This window comes from Haliotis cracherodii, unplaced genomic scaffold (genome assembly GCF_022045235.1).
Source record: "Haliotis cracherodii isolate W230 unplaced genomic scaffold, xgHalCrac1.p SCAF_14, whole genome shotgun sequence".
Taxonomy (NCBI): domain Eukaryota; kingdom Metazoa; phylum Mollusca; class Gastropoda; order Lepetellida; family Haliotidae; genus Haliotis; species Haliotis cracherodii.
The window spans coordinates 10,972,962-10,987,377 of NW_027266269.1; the positions used below are offsets into that span (position 1 = coordinate 10,972,962).

The 14,416-nt window shown below is 39.6% G+C and overlaps 1 protein-coding gene across 1 annotated transcript; it reads left to right on the forward strand.

The window, feature by feature from the left end:
* Window positions 1-11,756: 11,756 nt before the first annotated feature.
* On the forward strand, window positions 11,757-14,192 carry LOC139460539 (uncharacterized). The gene is made up of 5 exons (XM_071242007.1): window positions 11,757-12,014; window positions 12,226-12,253; window positions 12,716-12,919; window positions 13,675-13,793; window positions 14,061-14,192. The coding sequence occupies exons 1-5, from the start codon at window positions 11,811-11,813 to the stop codon at window positions 14,190-14,192; spliced, it is 687 nt and encodes a 228-aa protein (XP_071098108.1). The 5' UTR covers window positions 11,757-11,810.
* Window positions 14,193-14,416: the final 224 nt, after the last annotated feature.

Genomic DNA, 14,416 nt, shown 5'->3' on the forward strand with positions numbered 1-14,416 from the left:
AAGTATAGGATTAACCTAAATACATCATGCTGTTGAGAAGACATGATCACAATCAGGAAAGCATTAATGTCATTTTGAAACAAATTTGTCACACCCATTTTCGCGCACCTGTTGTGGAAGGTGGTCATTGCGATATCGCTGGACGGGGAATCTATTGTCGGACATAATTATCACAGAAAAAGTCATCAGCATATCTCACAGTTAGATGAATCATATTTTGATAGTCAAAGTAACTTCAAAGGGTGATCCTTTATAACAACAAAACTTCAAATAAAAGACACTGAGAGACTGGCATGTGGCGTGTTGTTACATCTACTACCGTTTCCGGGTCACGTGAGCACACAAGGTCAAGGGGTTTAATAATATGCCAATTATATATCGTCAAAGTCACATTGTTATGTAATATGAGCAATGATTACTAATAATATGTACAGATTTGAGTTAATTCTTGGTGTGACAGACGTAATATTTCCGAATTTACTGTAAATACTTTATAACGAAAGATTATCTGAAGACTTCCACTGTCCCATTCGTGACCAACTCGTGTTCTTCCGGGACAAGCCGAATAGCGACTCGTGCCCCTCTCGGGGCCATTTTTGCGACCGGGTTCCGTCTTAGCGCAAACTGGCATACCTAAAACAATTGTCAACTCGTTGCGTAATGGTTCACATATTATTTCCCCATGTATCATATATATTTCAGATGCAATTTAAAGCATATGGGGACGTGCGGAATTATACAGTGTGGTTGAACACATTTAACTGTGTCTTGGGTATATTTTAGATGCAAGACACACGTAAAATAAAATAAAAATTCTGAGGGATTCTTTGACGAAGAACTCAAAATCATACGTGCATTCTGTTTGGTTTGTCGTATTTGCGCCCATAACATTCATCGACAGGGGACGAGTCTTCTTGCAGGTTACGGAAAGGGGTGACGAATGCCCCTGTCTGTGACATCACATCCGGTGACCTTTGCTCTTACTAAGAAATTGCGGTCAGATTTCGCGATCTTTATTTTCGTTTTTCTCTCGTCATATTAAACTGAAAACGACAAATGAAACACACACATATATATATATATGAAGTCAGTGCAAACTTTATTGATATCAAAATACCAATGTTTTATGCTTAGGTCGGGCTAGTATAACGGCAATATCCAACCGAAACACTTCAAAATCAGGATTAACCTCTGCATGTTTGGAAATGTCAGGATATTTTTATATGACAATGTGTAAATTTCTATCAGGAATTAATGTGCAATGTATTGGTTCAAATGTTCCTTGTTTAATGAAGCACCGATCGTTTGAAATCACCTACCCTCTGTACAGCTCCTTATGCTAAAATTAATCCAGAAGGCAGTGCCAAGAAGCGTGAAAACAATTCAGCAGGCTAAAGGATAAATAATGGTTGTGGCGTCATCAAGTTGTTCCAAGTGAGATTTAGTCCAGGGCCCGCTTGCGCAGAGCCCCATTTGCCTCTTAGCAGCTACGTGGATTTTAAAACTATTTACACTAGTTTCACAAAGCTCCCTTCGTGTCATCGTAAGGATAAGATTTTCTACGACCACCCTTTGCACTAAGGTGAAATTCTTTTACAATGGATATAATTCTTTTGGCGTCATCCAGTTGTTCTAAATATGTATTTGTCCAGGATCCGCTTGCACAAAGTCCCATTTGCTAACACTCTTATCTTTTTTTTTGTTTAACGACGCACTCAGCAATATAAAGGCTTATATGACGGAGGTCTGTAAATAATCGAGTCTGGACCAGGCAATCCGGTGATTAACATCATAAGCATCGATCTACGCAACCAAGTGAGCGAGCCTGACCACCCAATCCTGTTTGTCGCCTGTTTTAAGCATAATTGCCTTTTACAATATGGGTTGCTGAAGTCGTATTCTACCCTGTAATCTTCACGGGTCACTAACACTCTTAGCGGCTAGACCCGTGAAGATTCCTGGGTAGAATAGGTCTTCAGCAACCCATACTCGCCATAAAAGGTGACTATGTTTGTCGTAAAAGGCGACTAACGGGATCGGGTGGTCAGGCTCGCTGACTTGGTTGATGCATGTCATTGATCCCAATTGCGTGGATCGAAGCTACAACTTGATTTGCATCACACACAGCCTTCACTTTTATCGCATGGTATCCCTACCTACAGACATAAGCAGGCTCTTCCTCTTTCGCTGAACGCCAAATGGGTACCAACGTCCCGTCAATTGCACCGATAACTCGGGGAAAGCCAAATATCTTGAAAACATCCTGATAAAGCTTGGATTGAGTCGGGTTCTGGAAACTGGATGGCATGCAGAGTTATTTATAGGCTTTGCACAGTCCTACCGAAGGCCCTTAAATTGATACACTCGAGTATGAAACAAATCTTTAATCTCCATGAAGAACCCTTGCTCAGATAACGAAGCGTTATCTGTAACTGAGTTTCTTGCATGATTGCATGGGAACGCTTATTGTAATGTTCAATGTTGGGTTTTACTTCCTTTAGAATCTCAAAGATAGCTGCTTTTCGAATACTGTAGCGATGAGATCGTCATCAGATAACGTGTCCAGTTGCAAAGTCCGATCACAAAATATTCTTTTTCCTTTGATCGGATTCTTTTTCCTAGCTTCATTTAATAGGATGAATGCTGCCATTTTCACGAAAACTCTTGTGAAATCTGTATTTACATTGATCATAGCCTAAGGGGACTTTGTGAAAGAGGTTGCCGCCCTTAGTGTAGCATTAAGGGTGGAGTTACGATCATGCTCATACAAACGTGCAAGGCCATTCAAAAAGTCTGCACAAGGCAAATCTGTGGTCGGCGAGTAACAAGGCCATAAGTTCCGTTCGACTTCATCCTACCCAAGTCTTCAATTATTTATCTGAGTGAAAGACCACACGTTCGATATCTTTCTGCTTTAAGATACTTGAGATGTGGTTCATATGATTGACTCAATCTTGTTATATTTAAAGTTTCAGAAGGTGCTCGCCTACTCGTCGTTCCAACTTACAACTACGGCAAGAGGCGGTTCAGAGAACTTTATATTGCCGATGGCGCCTTTGAGTTGTACCCTTTCGTCAACGAGGATATGATTTTGTCAATAGCGTATGTACAATCAGGGAGACGAATATTGGTAGCCACCAGTAAGCCACATCAAATCAGGTCATTTGTACTCGACAATTACATGGCTTCTACAATACTCAGAGACATGTCTGCATACGGGTTATGTGTTGATGATGGGAAACAACTCGTGTTTTTCACAGCACTTACTCCAATAAAGCAAACTTGTAGACTTTCTAGAATGACAGTAACAGGCGAGGACTTTCGTATAATCTATGCACATAAAGACATGGCAATTGATATAACCCTTGATCCATCTAAACAGAGGATTTATGTTAGCCATATGGACAAAATTCGTCAATTAAATTATGCAGGTCTCAACGTTTCAATCATAGCCCGTGGGTCCTTCATATTAGGTATTGCCTTCCATCCAACAGAAGATTATTTATTGTATGTATCAGGTGGCAAAGTGTCTCAGCATACGTATTTCAAAAATTTCCTTAACAAGATTCCAAATCACGAACTTATTCCCTGGAACATTGTCATACATGAAAATGTTACTTACGTGTCTTCACCTGGTGGTCATGCATTGGTTCCTCTGACTTATTTCAGTGTAAAAGGCAAACACAGAATAGTGATAAATCCGAAGTTTGACTACAATGTTACTTCAAATGTAGTACTTTGTTTAATCAAGTAATGGCAGGTCTCTGTGACTGCTTATTTGAAGGGAGGATTGGCTTGATTATATAGCTAACACTACAGATACACAGAACATAACATTTCCAAAGAAACAGGGTCAAAAATATATATCCGACCTAGTTGTTGATCCTTTACATATGAAGGTAACAGAATCTGTAAAGACTCTGAAAGAACAAACACGTCGACATTCCAGTCATCATACATATGGGAAGTTTAAATGATAGTGTTTTAAATCATGTTTTAAATTTTTTCACAAAGATCTGTACCTCACCTGGGGAGCATTAACGCATGTATTTATTGTGACTACTTGAATTCCAATAAAGTTTGTGGAAAGCTATTATCCATCCAGATTTGTCAGATGATGGTGATGTGAGGTATAAGTGAGTGAGTCTGGTTAGTTTGTGGTTCACCGTAACGGTACATAATGGTTTAACGAACTGCAAGCGACTAGGGAAATTTGTGCGCTATGCCCTTACTACATTTCGTGACGATCCGGGGTAGGAGAGATCTACAGCAACCCATTCTTGCGGTACAAGGCGACTATGCTTGTCCCAACAGGCGACTAGCCGGATCGGGTGGTCAGACTCACTGACTTGGATGATGCACGTCATCGATCCCAATTGCGTGGACCGATGCTCATGATATTAGTCTCAATGTTGTCTTCTCCAGACTCAATTATTTATAGACAGCCGTCATATAGCTGGAATATTGCTGAATATTGCGGCATTAAACCACAACCAACCAACCAAGATTAATCACTCCGGCGCTTCTGTATGATGAGGGCCGATTTGGGCATATTACAAAACAACAGTCAATTAATAATGAACACGAAGCAAGTGTATAGTCCAAATGTCGGGTGGTCAGGCTCGCTGACTTGGTTGATGCATGTCATCGATCCCAATTGCGTGGATCAATGCTCATGATATCAATCACTGGATTGTCTGGTCGAGACTCGAAAATTTACATACGGCCGTCATATAGGTGGAATATTGCTCAGTGCTGCGTAAAACAACAAACAAACAAACCAATGTTTCATGTTACATGTGGCTAAAATGCAGCAGTCAACCTTCATGCATTTCAACAACAATAAGCAAACATATAAAATTATGAAGATGGGCTGGCTATTGTTGCACTACTCTGTTCAGAGGAGGCAGTGTCTAAACTCTGTGGCCTGTAACTGTACACACAAAACTGTACATACAAAACACAGGGGAGGGGACGTTCCAGCTCGTACAGGAACACAAGGCGTTTCCATGGAGCAGCAAATGCTGATCGCGTCGCCGATCAGTATGGCATAAACATATACCATCATAGTTAATGTATTGAAACCGATCATGGATAAACATAGTTAAGTCTACTGATGGCGTAGAGACAAACACATAATGTGTGTATTGCGCTGGGCGTTTTGCTTATAAATGTAATATTTTCATGACAACAGATGTATATGAACTGCGTTAAAAGTAAAATGGGTGTGAAAAAAATCTAACCAGCTGTAAAAGTCTAAACTAGAATGTAAGGAAAATACAATAAAGTGAATCTGGCTAAAAGACATTGTATGTGTATGCCAGAGATCGTTGTAGGTTGATTGCAAGAAGATACCTAGTTTGGTCGATATCCTAAATCAGCACAAAATCGAAAAATCGAAAAAAAGTAGGACACAAACTTAATGTAGATAGTCTCAACTAAATAAGCTTCGTCCATATTCCTAGCAATGAGGCTTCATAACTTATTATACTTTTATCATGACGATTAGCCATGATTTTGTATCGTTTCAGTGTATATTCCCATACACATATGTTTGCCTGTACAGGTTTGATGTCCGCACACATGAAACGGAGCTGTGAACAGGAAATTATACTGTAACATTTGGTTTAATTTGAAGTTATACAACTATTTCATTGGAGGAGAGGTCGGTTACATGACTATCGTAGTATCGAATCGATCAGTGTCCTGGCTGACAGAGACCGTCTACAGCAATCTTTAAATTATCTGAGTGTCTATATGACACATCTTTGATCACCTTTCAATGATAGGCAAATTGATCAAAGGTGACTCAAAACATGTAACCGCCACAAGTTCATTAACAACCACCGAAATCTCTCCCGTCACGTTTTTGTGTCGACTATGGTAATCGTTACAGAGTTGCACATTACATACTTGAAAAATATTTGAAACCGGGAGTTTGGATTGGATGGCTCTGAACACACAGATTGTGGTCTAGTCATGCACGAATTGCGTATATGCCTAGGGAAGCAATGTAATAGACTAAGAACCAAACCGATTTCAAAACCGTATTCTGATAAGGATTTACACCTGCTAACATCAGTTAGATTGCTATACATACTTAGATCATGTACAGCCACCATGCAAAAAACTATAAACCCACCCACACATACCTTTCCCATATCACACACACATAAGTGCCCACCCCAAACCCCCACACCACCATGTACAAAATACTCACAACTACTAATACACACGCGTACACATCTCTTACAATACTTAGTTCCTCCAACCACGCTCACCCACTGCTCTGACGCGTCCACGTGGATTCAGTTCTCTCATACAAGCAAACATGACCCCCACCTACTCGCTGACACACATATCCACAATATCAATTCTGCCGCACATATTTTCGTAACACGTGTTTCTCAAAACTTGTGGCAGTAATTCAACCATCTGCTGATATGTCATAAACATGGGCATTTTCGATCACTGCGGTACACATAATCATACATATTTATACAGATGCATGGGAACATGACTTTTGACATCCACTCACAAACATGCATCATAAAATCAGACCAGATAAAGTATCAGATGTCCGAAATATAATTGCTCTGCATGTACATGTGGGTATTTCCGATTACTGCAGTGCATATATTCATACATATTTATACAGATGCACGGGAACATGACTTTTGACATCCATTCCCAAACATGTATCATAAATCAGACGAGATAAAGTTTAGACTCCACACACATAATCACAGGCTCTTCTGCATGAAAGAGACGTATTGTGCATATTCTGTGAGTTTGTGTGTTCTCATTTCCCAGCTAAAAGCAGAGTGATCAGGAAGAGACAGTGGCGGCACCAAAGCACCCATGGTTTTTAATCTCTAATTCTATTTTAAGTCACTCGCAGGTTGATACTGGACATACAGGGTCAAACCTAGTCCACCACTGATTTCTCGGTGTAGTCTTGTGTTACGACACGCCAATTTAAAATGGATCAGCAAGGGTGTGTCTTAAAGTGTTTTAATGATTCTCCATTATCATCTGTAACGCTAGAAATGTCTTGAATATATCCACACATTGAGTGAAAGTCAGCACAGCCGATAAGTGATCCCTTTTGTTTGGTATGAATAAAACTATTGTAAAGGATCATTAAGGATTTGTTCATGATCAACCATCCGCTAATAGCAGATGTATATTCACCCTGTAAACTTTTTCATGTTGTCCGATGACATAAAGTTGAAGTAGTTTAGGACATCAGTCTTCAAGTTAAAACCATCAACATTCTCTTCATTTCTCTTAAAACGTCTGAGATTGCATACGCCATTCTAGCGGATATCTAGCGGATATCTGCATGTGTGTTGTGTAACCTCAGTGATGGATCCTTCTCCAGTGTCTTAAGCAACAGGTGCGCGTTATTTTCAGTCTTTAATTCGTTTCTGGTTTCATTTTATAAACTATCTTTAATCACACACATTAATCTATAGTCTTGTTAACAACATTATTCTCGATTATTTTAGCACAGGTTTTCCAGTTTGTGTTCCTAATCTGTTTGTCGAATTGTTCGACTGGCATTCTAGAAGTTGGTGAGTTAATAAGAAAACACAACTTTTTATCGAAAACAACGTCTGACTTACATTAAGCAATGGTTTGATGTAGATTCTTACACCGTCATCAAGAAGGATTGACAACAACCATGTAGTGAGAGCTACAGACACAAGATTTGTTGTTATTAGCATCTGATTATCAGTAACAACACAACAAGTGATGGATAACAAGTGGCACACAGCTCGTTAGATGAAGGCAGATGTAGAGTAAGATGTTCAAGCAGCTCACGGGTAATGAAGTCATATATATATGTTAAGGATTAAGAAGGTTGAACAAGCTGTTTGATTAGCTCTTTATTGGCAGACTGGATGCAATGCACTTAATGTCTGTGGATCAAACGTGTGTGACGGCGGATTTCTTTGGCTTCCGATGGTTCTCTTTTTGTGGTAGAGAGGATATAAACCCTGTCAAACTGAACTTGGTGGCTTGGGAGAAGGTTTGCCAAAGTGCGGTAGGGTGAATGGAAGGATGCTGGTGGAGGTTGGTAAAGACATGCTGCAGATGATTAGGTTCATGGTCAAGGAGCTGGATCACATGTTCTTGGCTCACTTGGTCCGTGTGGAGAGAATGCGAGAATGAATTTTAGTTGGGTTACCAGGTGTTCCATACCAACATGGAGATAGTGGAGGAAATCGTTTTATTCAGGGTTTCATATTGCAATTTCTCCCCAGGCAGGCAGTGGAGATCTCGAAATTGCCAGGGCAAGTCGTTGATGTTGGGATTATGAAGGTTGTCTACCGTGACACAAGCTGTGTGCGATGGAGCGTTGTCCTGTGGAAACAGCTCCCTCTGGCGGTCAATGATTGGAAGAATGTGATTCATGTAGCGATTTACAGTCAAATTTTCTTTAACCACAACCAAGTCAGATCTCCTGGTGTAGGAGGCCACCCACACCTTGACACTACCGCCACCGAAATTGCCGAATTCGCGTACACAATGTGGGGCAAAACGCTAATTTCGACGAGGATAAACACATTGTCTTCTATCGCGCCGGTGAAGAAGAAATCGTGATTCATGGCTAAACCACACTCGTCTCCAGTTTCTCCAAGACTGTAAGGTATGGCACCAACGCAAGTGTCGCTGTCGTTGGATCTGTTGCAAAACATGAACGATAACTGGTCCTCTGGGTCAGATTCCAGCCTTGCGACAGTCTGGTCCGAAAATCCTCGTCAAACCAGGGATGCGTTCTGCAGTCTCCATGATGTTTTGTGTGGTCAGGATCAATGACCTACATACTAAATGTGCGTTTCTTTTCTTGAAGATTGTATATTATATATGTACTGTAATAGTCGAAAGTTTCAAGACCCTAATAATAATATACCACTCTATACCTCTCTAACCCAACCCCCCAAATGAACCTTGCTTTGTTTTAGCATGTGGTCATTTCAGGGTCAGAACACTGTTTATTGACTCTTAATGTTGGGATAAATTGGACATTGGATATGCTTCAAGACAATGTGCAAAAGTCCGAACTTGGAAATGTGCATTATAAGAGATGTCTCTTTAACGAGATTTATCGAGAGAGAAAGAGACAGGCATCAGAGAGACGTCACATCAGCAGATATCATTTTGTATGGAATGGAACCAGACATAAATGTGATGCCAGATTGTGTGATAATACAAATTCAGCAAATTAACCATATTTAGGACATACTAGGAATTGAAGGTACTTTTTCTTTGTTATCGTTGTTGTTATCGGGGTAACATAATTTACAAAATTATTTCATAGGAATGTAAGCGAACATTCTTTTTGTATTGGAATTAGTAGACTTCATTCATGAATGAATACAATTTGATGTATGTTTATCAAATGAGTCTTTTTTCTTCATAATTTGTAGACAAAATGTATGATTTACTTTGAGGCATATTTTGATTATTGTGGTAAATTCCAACATAACTTTTACTGCGACAGGCTCTCACCAAGCACTAATAGCCGTTTCAGCTCTGTCTCTCATGACCAGATAATCGACATTACTGAGGTGTAGCCAATGGGAGAGTAATTGGAAACCCGTGATGCATTTTTTAAGTTTACACTCTGTCCTCTGAGGACGACTGCAGCTATGTTTATTGTTGATATAGAGTAAAGGCAGACATAGTATATGATGGTGGGTCCGCTCCTGTCAGCGTTCTTGACCGACCTCACTTGTTGACCTCGTCAATCGTGATTTGTAGGTAATGGTGTCATAGGTACAAATATACTGAACGTGTGTATGGAGTAAAGTAGGTGTGTGTCACAGAAAGCACATACTGAACTGTGGGTATTAGTGTGGTATCTACAGGTAATCATGCTCTGCCTTGCAAAAGGAGTAAGCTTATCTCATAAATGTAAATAGAATTCTGCCTTATGCTGACATGAGCACTTAGAATTTCAATCAGGAAGACACGCATATATATGTATATATATAGATGTAGTCAAACCTTCGGCAGCAGTTACCAGCCAGTATTCAACTCCTAACATTCAAAAAGGTAAGATATCAACTTTCTCCACAGATACAGAGAGACTGAGAGCAAATGTGAGACGGCATAAAGAGCACAGAAGACGTCACAAACGTGATTGGAGTGTCTGTACGTTACGTTGACAGGACTGATGATGTCTTATAACATCAATACATTAAACGACCTTGCTCTATTTTTTAGAAGGACTATGCAAACAATTATGACAAAGTTACATGCATAAGCTTTGGGAAGCAGTTGCATAGATTATAGGAGAGTATATATGATGTGTAGCACTGTAACCACACTGTGGACATACCACAAATTGTATTCAGGACAAAGAGGTCTTCAATAGAATCTCCCTCATGATGACAGTCTTAAGCCTGAGGTATCATCGTAGATAAAAATATCAACATTGGACAATTCAAAAATATTCTCTATACTTAGACTGGTTACCAGAACACCATTTCCGAGAGATACATTTACATCATTTCCTTCTTACCGGTAGTCTAATTATTGGACTTCACAAAAGAGATACACTGAGTCAGGATCGGAGAAAACGGGAATGCATTTGGCCAGTAATACTTGCAGTTCAGATTGATACATACATATTAACTTGATACTACATAACTGGCAATAACACTAGGCTTTGAAACTAGGCGTCTAGCAGTACACAGAACAATTAAGTCTACCATCGACGTTTATTGTGTTGTTATGTGATACCTGTGCGTTATGCATTATGCTCTGGCACCTGTCATTATGTGAAATGCAACGGGCATTCACAATGTTCCTTCGACTGTGAACGTGTTTAAGTCGTTAATAGTAAAGTAGTAAAGACGAATTATCGTCATTCTTAGTGGCCGAAGTTGGACTGGAAGATGTTACGTCTGTTTTGTTTGTTTGTTTGATAAACCCTGCTATCAGATATATTTCCGTTATATGACGGAGATCTATAAATAGTCGAATCTAGACCAGACAATCTAATGATTGACACTATGAGCATCGACCAACACAAATGGGTTAAGACATTTAATTAACCAAGTCAACATGCCCGAACACGAAATATTTAGTCGCCTCTTATGACCAGTATCCCAGATTTAAACTTTGTTTGCCTTTATCTTTTTCGAAAGACATCTTCGCCCAAATACTTGCTCATGTTCAAATATGACCATAGTATACTCTGAAAGCCCATAGCAAATGTTTCTTATAGCTTTCATGGTAGACTGTAGTTGTCAACTTACGAATTCGTGCACGTGGCAGTGACCGGTATGGGGCCCGTATAGTGACCTAGCGTCGGTTGCAGTTATTCTACAGCATAATCTTATAATTTGTTGACGTGCTGAAATATTAGTAGTGGTCAATTTTCCTTTACGTACAGAATAGGACATAACATGAATATTTTGTTCAAACTGTGACCACCTACTGACGACAAGGACATGCAAAGACCACAACAGATGTACATGATGAATACATCTCGGTAGTTTATACACTGTAACAGTTTAGGAGATTCAACTTGACAACTATCCCTTACCACACGAGGGTCACTGACAATGTGTTTCAGGTTATTCAGAAGTAGTAAGCCGAGTAAGCTTGGCTGCTACCTGACTGATTCTCGTCACCATTTTCTGTTTGTGTGTTTTATACCACACTCCACCTGATTCCAGTTATTTGACGCCGCCGTGCAAATCATCGAATCTGGGCCAGGCAACCCACTGATATTACAACAAAAAATGTATTTGTCCGTAGCCAGAAGTTGAGGGCAGAACGACTTTACAACAATGGTCATGCTCCTCGTTGGTCTCCTCACCCTGTCGTGTCTCCCCTGGTCGGTTCTCGGCTCCGATGATGATAGAGACGCCCTCCTGTACAGAGTTGACATCACCCTTCCTCCTAAGGAGGGGAGGGACGAGACGGCAGACATATTGCAGATTAAGGAAACAGTGGAGGGTCTAACTGACATCAAAGTTCTATTTTCATTTAAGGTTAGTAAAATGGTTATTATCAATATTTTGTTATTGGTTGCAACAAAGCATTCTGTTAATCTTAGACGAACAACTATGCTGCTTGTCCTAACAGACTTCTTTATTTGATCGGGCGGGCGCCGTTTGGTGAAATAGCTATAGTGTTCAACATTCAATCTCCCATCTCAATCATTTACTCGCATATATTAATAAATTGCACTATGTTTAACAGGAACTCGGGAACTCAAGGGTAATTTTTGGTAAGTCTGATTATGAACCAGTTGTTGTATGTTTCTTCATAACAAACTTGCTGTAAGACACACGTTATTGTTTCTCAACACGTACTCGCTGAAAAGAAAATGTTGCTATATTATGAAACTATATGGCAACGCCCAATCCACGTAAATCTATATCAATCATGAAGGACATATGATTTTGTTCTTTCACCATCCAAAGATGAAGTATCCTTGTCTGTGGATGCACATTATTTTGTAGTCAGTGGTGAAATATTGCATTTGACTGATAAAATTGTATCTCTCTTGAGTGAAATAAAACTTCATGCCGGAACTTCAGTCAGCTTCAATGACACAATAACTTTTAGAGTAATATAATAAAGTCAAGTAAGGAAATACAAAATAAATAGAACATCTGTCCTTTCTTGTCAAATAACATGTTTCTCCCAATTATTTTTTAATGAGAAAATAAATATCTGTTAATTTCAGTTCTTGGTGTTGAGAAAGCTTGCAGCTGGCCACAGTTGACAACCTTTCTGTCACGAAAGGGCTATGAGGTGAAAACGACCCCAGTGTACCGCTGCAGTGACTACGCCCGGGAACTTGGGGTTAATATATCCAGAGACTTTTATGATATGTCTCTCAAGGATGATGATCACTTACAGCTTGGCAAGCAAATATTTTATGTCAAAGGTATGTCTGGCAGTTAAGCGCTTACATACTGATCGTTACAAGTTAGTATTATCATATAGTTTCAAGTAAGTATTATCATAAAGTAACAAGTATTATAATACAGTTAAACGTATATGGTACATGCAGTATCACAGGGGCTAACTCACCTGCAGAAAACCTTTTCTAGCTACTGTGCATGTTGGTTTAAAAGTGGGATAAACGCAGCAGCTCTTCCAGCGAGTATAAGCTTTGTCCTGGAATAATAGCGCCGTAGCACTGTAGCTCATTTAGTTATACATTGAACATATCAGCACACGAAGTAATATACACATTTACAGGTGTACACATGTGTTGTTTTTCAAGGAGATATTAAAGATGTGGATTTTATTCTGACCAGTCAGGTTTTAAATGACCATAAATCTATCTGGTTCAAACAATCGTTGCGTGTCAGAGTCCATAAACCTAACTTCATGATTATCTCCAGAATAAAAAATAGCTGACATTCTGGACTTTGTGGTAGGAATCTTGAAAGCACCTAAGCATCGAATGTTAATTAGTTCCAGGATCCCTGGATGTCCAATACTAACTTGCTGTAACATGTGGTGACGGGGACAAGGGTTGAAGTAAAGAACAATCAAAGGTGTTAAATATACTAGGAATTAGGCAGCTTCCCACAAAGGATCAAAATGCACAGTCCTGTGCACGCTTTGTGAAAAAAATCCCAAAGTTCCTATTCCAGACTCATGTATTTTACCCGATTCATGCTTACATTTCAGATTTAACAACTGCTGAGTTTGATGAGAAGATGAGACAGATGTTTGTGAGAGACATGGGCATTCTGAAAGCTGGTCAACGGGCGGCATGTTTCAGAACTCTAGCAAGCCTTCCAGTTGAGGTAAACCTTCTTGCACTCTTCATTAATCCCCTGATTTGGTTTCCAGGTTTGTCTTATCATTCCTTGTGCTAATTGGTAAATATCTTTTCCTGCATCACTTCTGACTTTCCCCGTACATCAGGCTGACACAGCATTCTAATTACAAAATAATGTTAAAGGGTGTGTTACACCGAATTATCTCACCCACTATAGTTTGTTGTAGCAATTGTGATGGTTATCGTCCTTAAGAACGCGCTTACAATGACTTCTTTTTTGGTCACATTGCAGTTAATGCACTTCGCGCCAGTTGGCCCTCAGAAAATCGAGGCGATAGAAGAAATCTTGCATGGACCTGATACCTTTGACCTTGAAATCATTCGAATCCAGAACCTTGCTCCGTACGGGGGAGGGTGTCAGTGAAAAGATATACGTTCCTATGTGGCCTGACAGTAAAGGATTATATATAACAGTCCACTAATAGTTTCAGACCTTGAAACCAGATATTCAGAAGGAATATATTTTAAACATGTACACGGAAAGAACGATATGTAATCATCTTTGAATAAAGTTTGGCATTCCTTTCATCTTTGCTTTTAATTCATATATGTTATATTCTGTGCACTGTTTATCAAAGAAAACGGTTG

Bases quoted from the DNA above. Each gene is read 5' to 3' on its own strand.
- LOC139460539 (XM_071242007.1), top strand. From the start codon at position 11,811: ATGGTCATGCTCCTCGTTGGTCTCCTCACCCTGTCGTGTCTCCCCTGG. The intron at 12,015-12,225 runs GTTAGTAAAATG...TATGTTTAACAG, and splicing joins AAGTTCTATTTTCATTTAAG to GAACTCGGGAACTCAAGGGT. The intron at 12,920-13,674 runs GTATGTCTGGCA...CTTACATTTCAG, and splicing joins GCAAATATTTTATGTCAAAG to ATTTAACAACTGCTGAGTTT.